This window comes from Schistocerca nitens, chromosome 4 (assembly GCF_023898315.1).
Source record: "Schistocerca nitens isolate TAMUIC-IGC-003100 chromosome 4, iqSchNite1.1, whole genome shotgun sequence".
Taxonomy (NCBI): domain Eukaryota; kingdom Metazoa; phylum Arthropoda; class Insecta; order Orthoptera; family Acrididae; genus Schistocerca; species Schistocerca nitens.
Window position 1 is genome coordinate 95283667 of NC_064617.1, and position 14791 is coordinate 95298457.

At 38.5% G+C, this 14791-nt stretch overlaps 1 protein-coding gene across 1 annotated transcript in view; it reads left to right on the top strand.

The window, feature by feature from the left end:
- The window catches only part of LOC126252135 (probable chitinase 10), a 223260-nt gene that overhangs the window by 130888 nt on the left and 77581 nt on the right, over window positions 1-14791 (top strand). The window contains exons 23-27 of the mRNA XM_049953001.1: window positions 4604-4739; window positions 4826-4968; window positions 10180-10365; window positions 12103-12228; window positions 12934-13081. Of these exons, the coding sequence (XP_049808958.1) occupies window positions 4604-4739; window positions 4826-4968; window positions 10180-10365; window positions 12103-12228; window positions 12934-13081 (739 nt within the window). The remainder of the gene's footprint in view (window positions 1-4603; window positions 4740-4825; window positions 4969-10179; window positions 10366-12102; window positions 12229-12933; window positions 13082-14791) is intronic.

The window sequence follows — 14791 nt, forward strand, 5'->3', positions numbered from 1 at the left end:
TGTCTTATCAGACAAAATTTCTCATTGGTGTGATGAATGGAAGCTAGCTCTGGATGTTTAAAAATGTAAGTTAATGCAGATGAGTAGGAAAAACAAGGCAGTAATTTTTGGATACAGCATTCGAAGTATCATGCTTGACACAGTCACATTGTTTAAATACCTGGGCATAACATTACAAAGTGATGTGAAATGGAATAACGTGAGGACTATAGTAGGAAAGTTGAATAGTCAACTTTGGTTTATTGGGAGAATTCTAGGAAATTGTGGTCCATCTGTAAAGATCACATATAGGATGCTAGTGTGACTTATTATTGAGTACTCTGGACCAGGCCGAATTATAGGAAGTTATTGATGCTATCCAGAGGTGGGCTGCTAGATTTGTTACCGGTAGGTTCAAATAACACACAGGTGTTATGGAGATGCTTTGGGAAACCAAATGGGAATCCCTGGAGGGTAGGAGACATTCTTTTCGAGGAACACTATTGAGAAAATTTAGAGAACTGCGATTTGAAGCTGACTGCAGAGCAATTAGAACAATTATGTTGCCTCCAATATACATTATGCATAAGGACCATGAATATGAGATACAAGAAATTAGGGCTTATACGGTGGCCTATAGACATTCATTTTTTCCTCGTTCTCTTTACAAGTGAAATAGGAAAGGGAATGACTAGTAGTGGTACAGGGTACCTTTCACCACGTGCCGTAAGGTGGATTGCAGAGTATCGATATAGATGTAGATGTAGATATATGGTGAGTAGAGTCTATCCTTTTCACTATATTGCCATTATTCCGTCCCGGATCAAACATTAGTGTATATTCAACTTGAAGCTGCTGTAATTTTTGCTGTCATTTTCACTGCCAGGTAACTTGAAAAGGCCCAAGGGGGTGAAAATAGCTGGTAGCTAAATCATGGAATACAGTGATTATTCAAAATAAAACTACCTACACAGGAAAATGACTTGCATCAAGAAATTCATACAGCTCTGGACTGATATACAGGGTGTTCCAGGAGGAATGGTCAGAATTTAGGGGTGTGATAGGAAGGGTCATTTGAAGCAGAAAATTTCATATGGATATATGCTGTATTGTGAATGGTTTCTGAGAGAAAACACATTAATACACATTCTCATTTATTTTCTGTATTGTTTGGTACATTGTGAGGTTCACACATGTACAACAGAAGTAAACATTACACTATTCTTTTTATGAAGTATTAACTAAAAATATGTGCTTTTAGCCCATTCACCTCTAAGAATTATCATACACATGACATTATAGCTGTTGTACAGTTTACAATGAATGTTTGAATATCTCACCATAAACTTCAGTGCATTTGTGCACTCTTGGGAGAAAAAGTTTCTTGTCTGAATGCCTCTGCATGTTCCATAATGATGGAAACAATGTCCAAGAAGTTAATTTTGTGTATTCATGTTTTACTTGTACATCTCAGACTACAACCCCATAAACAAAACTCTAATGGCATAATGAAATGACAATCAAATGTCCGAAAGAATAGATACCATCTTCATATAGTTAAGGCTAACCAGCCATTGACCTCATTCTTCTGTGCTGGATGCACACACATTGCCCGAACTCTTACGGGACTGGTAAGATTGTCTGCTGCGAGTAATGAGTGTAGTGGACATTAAGTTGGGAATGTGGGTCTCATGGGGAGCATGCAAGGGATAAATCCCTGCAGCCACACTATCCTCTGTGGCTCATATGGATAGAGCGTCTGCCATGTAAGCAGGAGATCACAGGTTCGAGTCCCAGTGAGAGCACACATTTTCAACTGTCCCCGTTGATGTTTACCAATGCCTGTCGACAGCTTAGGGTCTTGATTTAATTATCATTTCATTCTAAGAGAGCTGCATGTTCACTGATGGTATCTGTTCTTTTGGACATGTCCGAAAGAATAGATACCATCTTCATATACTAATGGCATAAGGTTTGGCAATCTTGGTGGCCAATTAATTATACTGCCATGACCAACACAGTGATTAGGGTAAATGTGGTTGGGCCCAAAAAGAAATATACATTAAATGTGTTCTATATCAGAAATCATTTATACTAGGCATATGTCCATGTGATGTTTTTTGCTTCAAAAGAGCATTCCTGTCATATCACTTGTTGTTGACCGTTCCACCTGAGAAACTCTGTATTGTTGTTGTAGCAGTCTTCAGTCCTAAGTCTAGTTTGATGCAGCTCTCCAAGCTACTCTATCCTGTGCATGCCTCTTCATGTCTAATTAACTACTGCGACATACATCCTTTTGAACCTGTTTATTATATTCCTCTCTTGGTCTTCTTCTACAATTTTTACCCCCTACACTTTCCTTCGGTACTAGATTGTTGATCCCTTGATGTTTCAGAATGTGTACGATAAACTGATCCCTTCTTGATCCCTTCTTTTAGTCAAGTTATGCTACAAATTTCTTTCCTCTCCAGTTATATTCAGTACCCCTTCATTACTTACATTTACCCATTTAATCTTCAGCATTCTTCTGTAACACCAAAATCTTCTTTTCTCTTCTTGTCTGAACTGTTTATCATCCATGTCACTTCCATACAAGGCTACACTCCAGATAAATACTTTTGTATCCTCTCATCAGTTATTTTAATGCCCAAATAGCAAAACTCATATACTGTTTTAGTGTATTGTTTCCTAATCTAATTCCCTCAGCACTGCCTAAGTTAATTCAACTACATTCCATTATCCTTGTGTGCTTTTGTTAATGTTCATTTATATCCTCCTTTCAAGATACTGGCAATTCCATTCAGCTGCTCTTCCAAGTTCTTTACTGTCTCTGACAGAATTACCACATCATTGACAGACCTCAAAATTTTTATTTCTTCTTCCTCAAAATTTTCTTTGGTTTCCTTTACAGACTGCTCAACATACAGATTGAATAATATTGGAGATAGGTTTCAATCCTGTGTCACTCCTGAAACACTGCTTTCCTTTCATGCCTTTAGATTCTTACAACTGCTATCTGGTTTCTGTACAAGTTGGAAGTAACCTTTTTTTCCCTGCATTTTATCCCTGGTATCTTCAGAAATTTAAAGTGTGTATTCCAGTCAACACTGTTAAAAGCTTTCTCTGAATCTACAAATGCTATAAGTGTGTTTGTCTTTCTTTAACCTATGTTCTAAGATAAGTCATTGGGCCTGCCTTGCATATTCCAGCATTTCTCCAGAACTCAAACTGATGTTCCCCAAGGCTTCTACCAGTTTTTCCATTCTTCTGTCAATAATCTGTGTCAGTACTTTGCAACAATGACTTACTGGACTGATGGTTTGGAAATGTTGACACCTGTCTGCTCCTCCTTTCTTTGGAATTGGATTTATTACATTGTTTTTGAAGTCTGAGGGTATGTCTCCTGTCTCATACATCTTGCTCACCCGGTGGAATAGTTTTGTCATAGCTGGCTCTCTCAAAGATATCAGTAGTTCATACAGCATGTCATCTACTCGAGGGGCCTTGTTTTGACTTAGGTGTTTCAGTGCTCTGTCAAATTCTTCCCAGAATATAATACCTGGTGTCTTATCTTCCTCTACGTCCTCTGCCCTTTCTATAATATTGCCTGCAAGTTCATTGCACTGGTGTGGCCCCTCTATATACTCCTTTTCAGCTTTCTCTTCTTTGCTTAGTACTGGTTTTCTATCTAACCTCTTGATATTTATACAGCTGCTTCTCTTTTCTCTGAAGACTTCTTTTATTCTCCTTCAGGTGGTATCAAGACTCTTAACTCTTCAATGATTTGAGCTAGCAAGCTGTCTAGCAATTTGTTATATTGGAATTAAAATTAAAACTTATTTTTGCAACATGTGTAGAACAAGGAACTCCATGACCTATATATCATAACAAACAAAGAAATGAATACAAATAAATAGATTAGTTATTAGGAATGAATGAAAGATTGACAAGAAAAATTACATTCAAAGGAAACTAGGTACAGATTACAGAAAAGTATTTATCTGCTAAGCATAAAAGTCACTCAAATAGGTTTCCTAAAGAATTAGGACCTGTGTTGGAAAAAAAAAGAACAAGATTAATCAGAGGTGCTCAGATCAAAGGACACACATCTGGACAGAATGAATGGAAACTTAGCACACTGTTGTATTATCAGCTGTTGATTTGTTTCTTGTCTTGTCCTGTAGTGTTGTCACCTACTTTGGGTTTTATTTCCCTCTCCTCCATCAGATAGATGAGCTTCTGGCTCCAAAAGTTAATATATAAGCTTTTGCCTGTCTCTGTTGGCATATCATAACCATAATTCAGCCAGAATATAAATAATTTAAGAGTTCAGGAAACAACTCACTGAATAGCAGAAGCGTTGAGCCATTGACAGGTGCACAATACGGCAACCTAATATTGCATTGGTAACTGTAGAAATACAGCAGACATAGACACAGCTTTGACACAGAAAGAATAAAAACAAGTGGCAAACATCCATGTTGTGATATTTGCATACCATCGCTTTTAAATAGTCTTTAAAAGTATTGGTAACTAATGTAAGAAATAATTTTTGTTCATGTTTAAATACAAAGAAACGAGCATTTTGTTCCACACAGTTCTTTAATTTTGTTTATCTTTTTAGGTTGATTGTGCCAAGGGACCAGCTTCAGACAAATCATCATTTGCTGCACTGGTCAAAGAGTTAAGGCAGGCCTTTGAGCCTAAGGGATTGTTGTTATCTTCAGCTGTATCTCCAAGCAAAACTGTAATTGATGCAGGTATACGAAGAGAAATGTCATTCATTTGCAGTGTGTTTTTATGTATGCTTTCAGATGTTTCTTTCACTTTTTATGTTGCCATCCAGGTTATGATGTTAAAACTCTGGCAGAGAATCTTGATTGGATAGCAGTGATGACTTATGATTTCCATGGCCAGTGGGACAAGAAAACAGGACATGTAGCACCTCTTTATTTCCATCCTGATGACGATTTCTACTTCTTTAATGCTGTAAGTAACAAAAGAAATAAGTTGCACTCTGTACTGTATCTTATAAAGTACTGTTAAACTTGAGAAAACTTGTAATGTTAGACAATTGCTAACAGACAGTCATGTTACTTTTGTTAACATGGGCAATGGAATACCAGTGGACTGCATCAGCATCAAAAGAGTTTACTTTATTTGTTTTTACACAATACAACAAGACTTATGCATCATGAATGTGCTAGGACAACAACACAAAGCTGCACTCAGAACAGTATTGTGTGGTGACAGGAAATTATGTTACCATATTTATACCAACTAACCATCAAGAAATGAATTAAATGCACTGAAATGAAGCAAATGAATCAATGGGGATGACATCAATTTAAGATGTAGTGACACAGAATGATATCAGTGCAATGCATTCCAACATGTTGAACCTGCACAGTAATAAACCTGCAATGACAAAGGCAAATCTGTCAGATCAGGACTCACACCTGTGTTTGAGTCAGGCCTAGATGCATACCTAGATAGCCTAATTATTAAGGATGAATGCTCATGAAAACAGGAAATCCAGAAATATACACTGAGGTAACAAAAGTTATGGGACAGTGATATGAGCATATACAGATGGCAGTAGTATCATATACACAAGTTATAAAAGGGTAGTGCATTGATAAATCTGGCATTTATACTCATGTGATTCATGTGAATGGGTTTCTGATGTGATTATGGCTGCACTACAGGAATTGACATACTTTGAACATGGGATAGTAGTTGTAGCTTGATGCGTAGGACATTCCATTTCAGAAATCATTATGGAATTTAATATTCCATGATCTATAGTGTCAAGAGTGTGCTGAGAATGCCACATTTCAGACATTACCACTCACCATAGGCAACACAGTGCCCAACATCCTTCACTCAACGACCAAGAGCAATGTTGTTTGCACATAGTTGTCAGTGCTAACAGACAAGCAACACTGTGTGAAATAACTGCAGAAATCAATGGGAATTGTACAATGAATGTATCCATTAGGACAGTGTGGCAAAATTTGGCCTTAATGGGCTATGGCAGCAATTGGCCGACGCGAGTGCCTTTGCTAACAGGACGACATCGCCTGCAGCGCCTCTCCTGGGCTCGTGACCGTATCGATTCAACCCTAGATGACTGGAGAACCATGGCCTGGTCAGGTGAGTCCCAATTTCAGTTGGTAAGAGCTGATGGGTGGGATTCAGGTGTGGTGCAGACCCCACAAAGCCAGGGACCCAGGTTGTCAACAAGGCACTGTGCAAGTGGTTTGTGGCTCCATAACAATGTCAGCTGCATTTATACGGAATGGACTGGGACCTCTAGTCCAATTGAACTGATCATTGATTGGAAATGATTATGTTCAGCTGCTTTGAGATCATTTGCAGCCATTCGTGAACTAATAAATGTGTGACTGGGGCCTCCCGTCGGGTAGACCGTTCGCCGGGTGCAAGTCTTTCGATTTGACGCCACTTCGGCGTCTTGCATGTCGATGGGAATGAAATGATGATGATCAGGGCAACACAACACCCAGTCCCTGAGTGGAGAAAATCTCCGACGCAGCCGGGAATAGAACCCGGACATTTAGGATTGACATTCTATCGCGCTGACCACTCAGCTACCAGGGGCGGACATTCATGAACTTATTGTTCCTAAAAAACAATGCAATTTCCATGGATGATAAGGCACCATTCACCAGGCCACAGTTGTTCATGATTGGTTTGAAGAACATTCTAGGCAATTCAAGCAAATGATTTGGCAACCTAGATGGCCTGAAATGAATCAGATTGAACATTTATGGGACATAATTGAGAAGTCAGTTTGTACAGAAAATTTTGCACCAGCAACACATCCGCAATTGTGGATGGCTAGAGAGATGACTTGGCTCACTATTTCTGCAGGGTAATTTGAACAAGTTGTTCCGTCCTTGCCACATCAAGCTGCTGCACTACATGGGGCAAAAGGAGGCCCAACATAATATTAGGAGGTATCCCAAGACTTTTGTCACTTCAGTGTATACCATCCTGGCCTGCTGCTGTTGGCTTCAATCTCAATGTTTAGTACATTATAATTGTGTGGCACATTGATGGACAGATGTCACTGGAATGCACTTAACAAACCTCTCACTATACTGAGTGACACTGTGCAGTTATAGTGAAATGGTTGTGGAAGTAACAAAGTGCCAGGACCACTAGCAAGTTATGAAGCAATTTTTACATGAATGCAGACCTATTCCTTTCATCACTTGGCATGTGCCCTAATCTTCTCTGTCTGTTACGTATTTTCCATACTCACCAAAATGCGCCGGCACAGTTGTGTGCCTCTCTTCAGCTGTGTGATCACAATTTTCAGCACTCGTAGCACATACACAACTGTGGTGACTTTTTGATCCAACTCGAGCAGTCCCATTACTTACTCGTAATGATGCCTTTTACGCATCCTTCAGCACAGTTATTCACTGTGTGCCACAATTAATTGCTTCCACATTTGTCATTGTCCTGATGTTTTATAAGTCTTTATCAGTGACTGAAACAGATTTTCGTTTGTTAAGAGAGCTCCACAGTTGTGCTTTGTGTGGATCTGGGAGAAACTGCTTGTCAGTATCCTCCTCCTACAACTTCAAACAGATACATCCCTGACATACCTGCAGAAGAGTGGCAGAATGTAAATCACATTTTTTTCTGCCAGTTTTCATGATCTGATAAGAGGATAAAAATCTATTGTAAGAGTTTTGTGGTATTTCTCCCATTTTAATAATGACCAAATCATGCAATATCTAGATTTTTGGGGCATTCAGCTGTGACAGTGGCTTGATGTTAGAATCCATGGGAACATGAGGGCAGGCATACTCACCTTCGAAGTTTTAGTAAACCACGTCTGAGCACCACAAGGGAGGATCACTGTATTGTGCACCAAGCACATCGTAGCCACTTCACATCTGCTCCTTCCATCTGAGAACAAGTACTGGATTCACTGTAACACTCTGTGGTACTTTGCACCATTGACTGGAGACTGGCAGCAGCCAGTTTAGGGACTTATCGTCCCGAGCATAGGCTGCCGTTAAAACTGCTACTAAACTTGTGTCGTGTCGTGGCTGCGGAGCTGGGGCTGCTGATGAGCAGCATCACATTGTGTTCAGTAGTGAACTGTGGTTCTGCACTACCCCAGATGACCGTCATCAGTTGAGTATAGGTGCAACCTGGGAAGAGGTCCCGTTCTTCCGATGTTCTGAAGAGGCACAGCAGTGTTACTCTTGATGTGATGGTGTTGGGTGCCATCGGCTATGACTCCAGGCTACAAGGTTGGCAGCAATTGAGGATACGCTGATGACACAACAGTTAGTCATGGGCATCCTGTGCCCTCACGTGTTACTTCTACTGTGACAGTGTCATGGTGCCATTTTTCAGCAGGACAATGATTATCAACGAAAAGCACATATGTCTCTAAACTTCCTGTGCGATATTGAGATTTTCCTGCCCCCAATAGAATGTGTCTGTGTGGGGCTAGCTCAGATGTCAACTCTGCCCTATTGCCAGTATCCAGAATACTAAAGACCAGTTAAAACAGTTGTGCAAAAGCTTGCCCCAGGAGAGGATACAACAGTTCTGGGACTCCCTCCCCAACTTAATTAGTACATGCATCCAGTCCATCCAGTAGTCCATGCTGATAAGTAGGCTGTGTGATATTGAAGTATTCTTGGAGCTAACAATATCCACAGATCTGTCCCCAATAGAACATGTCTGTGTTCTTTGTAAATTTTATTTGATTTTGTAATCACGGAAATAACATCACATACTCTCTCAACCCATGAAGTTTTATTTTGGTTACTCCTCTCCTTCTGGGTGCTTAACTTTGTTTGTCAGATACTGCATACTGCTTGAAATTCAAAGCTTTCTACACATCAAATGAAGAATCATACATTTGCCTGAAGATGGCTGTACAAATAGCAGATAAGTGAAAGTGTATGTTGTACTTTTGTAACTATGGGGATAAAGTTGGCAGCCTGGCACAGAGATGTCATGATAACAATGAAATTTGGCTTTTATTGTGTAGGAACATGTTGCAAGATGATGTAAATCAAGTATCACTGTGAATATAATAGAGGGAAACATTCCACGTGGGAAAATATATCTAAAAACAAAGATGTTGTGACTTACCAAACGAAAGTGCTGGCAGGTCGATTCACACACAAACAAACACAAACATACACACGAAATTCTAGCTTTCGCAACCAACGGTTGCTTCGTCAGGAAAGAGGGAAGGGGAGGGAAGGATGAAAGGATGAAATGTCTGCTTGTGTCTGTGTATGTGCGGATGGATATGTGTGTGTGTGCGAGTGTATACCTGTCCTTTTTTCCCCCAAGGTAAGTCTTTCCACTCCCGGAATTGGAATGACTCCTTACCCTCTCCCTTAAAACCCACATCCTTTCATCCTTCCCTCTCCTTCCCTCTTTCCTGAAGAAGCAACCGTTGGTTGCGAAAACTAGAATTTCATGTGTATGTTTGTGTTTGTTTGTGTGTGTATCGACCTGCCAGTACTTTCGTTTGGTAAGTCACAACATCTTTGTTTTTAGATATATGTATCACTGTGATCTTAAAAATAGTTGTATCTGTACAGCTTTTGAAACTAGCCATGTTGCATATTTTAAGATGCAAACAGCTAAATTCAAATGGTTTCCTAAGTCTCTTGAAGACGAGAAAGATATCCCAATTCTGCAACCACAGATAGAAAAAATCAAGAAAATGCATTGTATCACTTTGGGCAATTGTAAATTAAAGATTTGTGAAGTAGCCAACACTATAGGAATGTCATAAGAAAAAATGGGACACATTTTCCATGAAGTATGATCTACAAGAAAGCTGTGTGCAAGATGTGATCTGTCTTTGCTGAATACTAACTAGGAGGAAACTAATTTACCAGAAATATTTGTATCATTTTACTGCGTACGGAATGCATTTATGTTGTGCTCTGGCCTGTACTGTGGTTGATGCATGAATACATAAAATCATGCTAGAATTGGAACAGTGGTCAAAGCTGTGGGTGGAAGCTGATAGCACTGCATCAAAATGAAGAATCCATTTAATTTTCTGGGCAGATTGTGGCTACCATTTTACACTAACATATTGATTACAGAGAAATAATAAAATGTCATCCCAAGTTTCTGAAAATTCTATAGTATATCTCTAAAGAGTCTTCATCATTTCAGAACTTCTCCATTAATTACTGGATATCAGAAGGAGCACCCAGGCGCAAAATCGTCATGGGTATGCCTTTGTATGGCCAGTCTTTCCAACTGGAGAAAGCTTCTACTAATGGTCTAAATGCTCGATCAACTGGACCAGGCCAGGCTGGAGAATTCACAAGGGCTGCTGGTTTTCTGGCCTATTATGAGGTAACAGATGAGTTTTGTATGGAATTTCAGTCACTTCTGCTTACTTTAGAACCCTAATAAACTTAAAATACTAATAATTTTATACCATTTACATCAGCTGTTGTCTGCCTGTTCTATAGAGTTTTCACTGCATAAATAAAATTTATATTTATGACTGGATGCCTTGGTGGTGTCACACTTCTCTGAAGAACACACAGTTTATGCTAATGTAGTTGTATGTGCTTCACCCTCATTTAAATTTCATTATTTCATACTTTTGTATTGTTTTAGGCAGTGGTGGCTCATGCAAAATGTTACCAATATGCTACAATGTGGTGGCCTATAGAGTTTTTATTCAGAAGGGTAGTAATCATAAATCAATAAAACAATGGAAACTCCTGGCTGGAATATCAACAATGTAGGAAGAGATAGGTTGTTACTGACCATAAAGATGACACATTAAGTTAGAGACAGGCACAATTAAAAGACGCTTACACATAAGCCTTTGGCAACAGCCTTCATCAGAAAAAGAAAGAGAAACACACACCATTCATTTGCACAAGCAATCACATCACACATACATGATCGCCTACTCCTGAAGCTTGGACCAGAATGCCAGAATGCATTCTGGTCTGATCTGCCAGAGTTGGCGATCATGTGTGCATTAGGTGTGCTTGCTTGTGTGAATGAGTGGTGTGTGTTTCTCATTCTTCTGCTGATGAAGGCTGTGGCCAAAAGCTTATGTGTAACTGTCTTTTAACTGCATCTACCTGAAAAATAATGTGTCATCTTTAGAGTAAGTAGCAATCAGTTTTTTCCTACATTGTTGAATATATTAATTTTACATACATAAATTGAATTGTTTAAATATATTCAAATTTCATAATTAATAGTTTAACATTGCAAGGAACAAAATAAAATTAAAAAAATATGATGATAACAGGGGGAATTCATCACAGGTTGACAAATTACCAGTCAGTGGACTTGGCTAGTTGGCCAAGGTGCCGTTAGGTCAACTGCTCCTCAAAAGTCCCTCATACTCTACACTTGCACAATACATTAAACATTCTTTCAAATAAAAAACTTATCTGGTGCTGTGAACAACATACCAATCTTAGTGCCAGAAGTGATGATGAAATATCAGAGCATGCGCAGTTGAAAGCAGACAGCTGTGTTCCATCTCTGAGTTGTTCGTATCACAGCTGAGCATAATTTCAGTACTCCACACTGGTTTGTATTTATCATGGAGAGAGCACTACAAGACGTGTTTTCATCCATTTTATTTTCATACCAGCATTCATTCGAAGAGAAATGGAATAATTTTAGTGCAGTTTCTTGCTTGCATTTAAAAAGAAATGGTGTATTTTTAGTGTAATTTATGGCTTACATTTGAAGAGAAACAGCATAATTTTAGTGCAGTATTTACAGACTACTGTAGCACATAACCAGCTGCCACTGGTACTAGGTATCAGTAGTAAAGGACTGTGTATATATTTGCAAAGCTGATCACTGCATGACCTTTAAAACAATCATCATCATGTCATGTGGCTGAAAAACAATCTCATCATCACATCAGTTCTTGGTTGCTGTCACTATGAGACATACATTTTTTATTTTAGAATCAAAGTTGAGCATACTTTCTACACTAATTCATATGATAAAATTTTGCTAGACATTCATGTCTATCATCCATATGAAGCATGGTCTTTTCTAGGAAGAAAACTGCTGTGTACAATGGCTGTTCTTATCATGTTTCAGATTTGCGACAGAATTAAGAACAAAGGATGGACAGTTGTGCAGGACCCAGAGCGAAGGATGGGACCATATGCATTCAAAGGCAACCAGTGGGTCAGTTTTGATGATGTTGCAATGATTCAACAAAAGGTATGATTATTGCATTTCTTACGTAGTCTCCATTACCCCTCGTTTCCTTTGTACAGTTCAAAAATATGACTGCTTTGCTTAGTTAAACACATTATTTGTTGTATGTTAAATTTTGTTTTCCTCTCTATTGCCCCTGATCATAATTGCCTTATTATTACATCCACTCTTATGTCTCTTGATAAATAAATCACACCAGTTCTTGCACCTGCCCTGGAGTAAGTTACTTACATCTAATTACATGATTAGCTTTATTGTTATTTGACTCATGGTTGTTTCTGCCTGCTATCTTAACTTTATCACATATTGAAGTTTGTGTAACTTATTCTGCCTGTCACTGTCCTTCTTTCATAACTCTCATCATTATTCCATATTCTTAAATCAGTTACAACATATGTCTGGTTGAAAAAGCTCAGTTACTTAGATATAATTTTCATATATTGATACTTATGTTAATATTGCTTCATATCTTCTTGAATGTAATTTATTTTGATTTACTGTTGTATATGTGTTAGTATCCATTTCACATGGACCAGTCTGAATCATCAATAAACTGAGTGTGATTGGTACCAAATAATACTGGTTATGCTGGTCACAAGAAGTTTAAAAACTATAACATAATTTTCATATTGTAAGGGATGTTTAGAATTAAACTATCTAATTTTGGTCTATTTAATATTCTTATAACAATTACTGCTGTTTTCGTAGAGTGAATATATAAGGAAAATGGGCCTTGGTGGTGGAATGATATGGGCCCTTGACCTAGATGATTTCCGCAACCGATGTGGTGGTGGTACACATCCTCTTCTAAATACAATTCGCACAGTATTGGCAGCACCACCAGGAGGAGATGGAGGTATGCACAAAGTAACCAACAGAAGTTAATTTACATTAAGTCATTGATCTTATCTAACATTCACATTCACAGGATAAATTATTAAGATGTGAAAGTATCAGGTAGAATAACTGTTTATTGCATCTGTAGATTTTTTCCCAGTCACATTATTCGTTAGGACAGTAAAGGCTTTCAACAGCAAATTGTCAGTCAGTGTTGTGCCTTGGTATGATTATCTGGAGTTATTCAGATAAATTTCAGTGATACTTACTCCTGAACCAAAACACATAAAAAAACAGGTAAAACTGGATAGGAAAAAATATAAACTTCAAAACACATAAAAAAAACAGGTAAAACTGGATAGGAAAAAATATAAACTTACCAAGCAAGTCCTCCAAGCTCCTTATCTGTGGTAATGAAATCAAAGGGAACATAATCAAGCAGAGCCATTAGGTCAAGGTAGCCAGTTGTGACTGGCAGAGAAAATGGAGTCTTAGGTAAAGGAAGCTCATATCCTAACCTGTCTGAACAAATATGACATGAAATTATGAAATTGTATGTAGAAAATGGACTACTGTGTACAATAACAGGAATGTATATTTTATGACTGCAGAGGTGAAGGAATGACCTTATTTGGTTTCGGATAGTGAAACAAAAGCGCCAGAAAACAAAATGGCAATGGTCATATCAAATTAAATAAAACCAAAAATACATTCTTCAATAAACGTTATTGTCATAATGTTAACCATTTACAGCTGAGAGAAAAAAAAATTTTATTATGTTGTACTACATTATAATGAAGTAAAACATGGAAACAATCTGTACTAATTGTGATGTGATAGGATAACGATGGGGCCTCATAGGTTGTAAAGAGACAGAGAAGCCCCTGGAATAAAATTGATGGAAGGTGAAACAGTAGGATTTGTTAAGTTCTCTGGCATTTAGTGCTGATTTTGTGGTTAGAGAAAGGTAAATACTTGGCTTCACAGTAAAAAGTGATGGAGGTTATTGAGTGTCTTATTTGTGTTAATTAGATGGCTGATAGAGAAGGGTTGCTAGTCCCCATCCCTCCATTGGGCATTGCCCAGGTGATGGATAAGGGATTGCTCTCCAGATATAAGGGTACTGGGATAATAAAATACTTGGGGCAAACCAAAACTAATATGAACACGAAAAGCTTGTCAAGCTGTGGTGAGGGTAACTTTCCTAGTGGTAGGGCACCACAAAAATCAAGACTCCTGGTCACCACATTTGGGACTGTGCAGAAGATTATCAATTCATTCATGTAAAACAGTGACTGGTCGGAATACTCAACATATGTTTCAGGAACAGGACAGAATTTACTGAACATGAGTAAGAATGTCTGAAGTAGTGGACCTATCACTTAATGGATTCACTTTCAAAACAGTTCACCAAACAGATGAAGGCAGTCTTTTTAGTAAAGACAGCAAAATAAAAAAATGTCGTGTGACTAGGACCTTCCGTCAGGTAGTCCGTTCGCTTGGTGCAAGTCTTTCAATTTGACCCCACTTTGGTGACTTGTGCATCGATGGGGATGATATGATGATGATTAGCACAACACAACACCCAGTCCCTGAGCAGAGAAAATCTCCGACCCAGACAGGAGTCGAACCAGGGCCCTTAGGATTGACATTCTGTCAAGCTGACCACTCAGCTACCAGGGGCGGACAAGACAGCAAAATGAATATGGAAATAGATGCCCATATAGAA